This window comes from Procambarus clarkii, chromosome 56 (genome assembly GCF_040958095.1).
Source record: "Procambarus clarkii isolate CNS0578487 chromosome 56, FALCON_Pclarkii_2.0, whole genome shotgun sequence".
In the NCBI taxonomy this organism is placed as follows: Eukaryota; Metazoa; Arthropoda; class Malacostraca; order Decapoda; family Cambaridae; genus Procambarus; species Procambarus clarkii.
Window position 1 is genome coordinate 7,102,852 of NC_091205.1, and position 2,501 is coordinate 7,105,352.

The window sequence follows — 2,501 nt, forward strand, 5'->3', positions numbered from 1 at the left end:
CCCCTCCAACCATCACTGCTTCAGACTTTACCCCGCCAACCATCACCCCTTCAACCATCACTGCTTCAGACTTTACCCCGCCAACCATCACCCCTTCAACCATCACTGCTTCAGACTTCACCCCTCCAACCATCACTGCTTTAGACTTCACCCCGCCAACTATCACTGCTTCAGACTTCACCCCTCCAACCATCACTGCTTCAGACTTCACCCCGCCAACCATCACCCCCTTCAAGTATTTTTCTCGCCATCCAACTCACCTCAAACCTTCTACCCTCAGACCATGATGCTCCAAACATGAACACCCGCAACCATTATGTCACCAACAATCACTCCTCCAATCGACAATTACCAGACCTTCATTCCTCTTACCATCACTCTTTCGACCATCATCCTCCAACCATTACTCCAACTATCATCCTCCAACCATTACTCCAACTATCATCCTCCAACCATTACTCCAACTATCATCCTCCAACCATTACTCCAACTATCATCCTCCAACTATTATTCCAACTATCATCCTCCAACCATTACTCCAACTATCATCCTCCAACCATTACTCCAACTATCATCCTCCAACCATTACTCCAACTATCATCCTCCAACCATTACTCCAACTATCATCCCCCAACCATTACTCCAACTATCATCCTCCAACCATTACTCCAACTATCATCCCCCAACCATTACTCCAACTATCATCCTCCAACCATTACTCCAACTATCATCCCCCAACCATTACTCCAACTATCATCCTCCAACCATTACTCCAACTATCATCCCCCAACCATTACTCCAACTATCATCCCCCAACCATTACTCCAACTATCATCCTCCAACCATTACTCCAACTATTATCCCACCAACCATTACTCCAACTATCATCCCACCAACCATTACTCCAACTATCATCCCACCAACCATTACTCCAACTATCATCCCACGAACCATTACTCCAACTATCATCCTCCAACCATTACTCCAACTATCATCCCCCAACCATTACTCCAACTATCATCCTCCAACCATTACTCCAACTATCATCCCCCAACCATTACTCCAAGTATCATCCTCCAACCATTACTCCAACTATCATCCTCCAACCATTACTCCAACTATCATCCTCCAACCATTACTACAATTATCATCCCCCAACCATTACTCCAACTATCATCCTCCAACCATTACTCCAACTATCATCCCACCAACCATTACTCCAACTATCATCCTCCAACCATTACTCCAACTATCATCCCACCAACCATTACTCCAACTATCATCCTCCAACCATTACTCCAACTATCATCCCACCAACCATTACTCCAACTATCATCCCCCAACCATTACTCCAACTATCATCCCCCAACCATTACTCCAACTATCATCCTCCAACCATTACTCCAACTATCATCCCACCAACCATTACTCCAACTATCATCCCACCAACCATTACTCCAACTATCATCCCACCAACTATTACTCCAACTATCATCCCCCAACCATTACTCCAACTATCATCCTCCAACCATTACTCCAACTATCATCCCACCAACCATTACTCCAACTATCATCCCACCAACCTCGCTTTAAAGTATTCTTATGCCTGTTATTCTCCTCAGAAATTTTTACCTCTACTCATATAATCTTCCTCTCCAATACTTCCATCCAATTCGAAACTTCCTTTTCATTTCACTAGTTACAAACAAACCTCTAACCATGACATCAATCAATGTCCAACCATACAGCTAGCTACCATGTAGTCTGTTACCTCTCCAGTTAGTTCCCCGAAAGCCTCACTCCAACGACCATAACTCTCCAACCACCATCTCCATCACCTCTCATAACTCCTTGAGTTTTCTTGACTCAGTCGTCAACTCACCACTAATCTCTCCACCATCCTCTATTACCACTTGGTTCCGTCTTCGCCTCCTCTCAGCTGACCTCATACATGTCTCACTTATGTCTTGTTTTCTTTCCCCTCATCTTTAACCTCCCTTCCTTCCTCTCATCTCTCAGTTCCCTCCCACACCTCACACTCCTGTAATTTCACTCTCACTGACCACTTACTTTCCTCCATCTGTCTTCTGTTCCACTTTACTCATATAACCCAATTCATTTTCTCACGTTTACATTATCTATTTCAATTATTTAGTTTGTTTTAAGACTTAACTATTATTTCTTTCTATTTGACATGTCGTCATGTCTTAGCATTACGTACTTTCCTGTGGTCAATATATCTCATGGGTCATGTTCCTTCGCCTCCCTCTCCCTTCTATCACATCTTCACTTGGTCTCTCTCCTACTCAATCTTTCTCTTCATTCATTTATGCCAAGAATATAAGGAATGTCTTAAGTGTATATCCGAAGAATCTGTCACTAAATTTTAAGACATGGTATTTTTAGAGTGATATAAAAAAGTGACACATACATTTACTTCAAAAGTTTCAGTACAAAAAGAGGAGGTATAAAATGATCAGTACCGACATATTATTGATCAA

General features: G+C 42.7%; 1 protein-coding gene across 1 annotated transcript; it reads left to right on the plus strand.

Moving 5' to 3' along the window:
- Positions 1–316: 316 nt before the first annotated feature.
- Positions 317–1,699, plus strand: LOC138353062 (uncharacterized). Its single transcript, XM_069305703.1, has one exon. It carries the CDS (start codon positions 317–319, stop codon positions 1,697–1,699), a length of 1,383 nt encoding a protein of 460 aa, XP_069161804.1.
- Positions 1,700–2,501: the final 802 nt, after the last annotated feature.

Bases quoted from the DNA above. Each gene is read 5' to 3' on its own strand.
- LOC138353062 (XM_069305703.1), top strand. From the start codon at position 317: ATGTCACCAACAATCACTCCTCCAATCGACAATTACCAGACCTTCATT.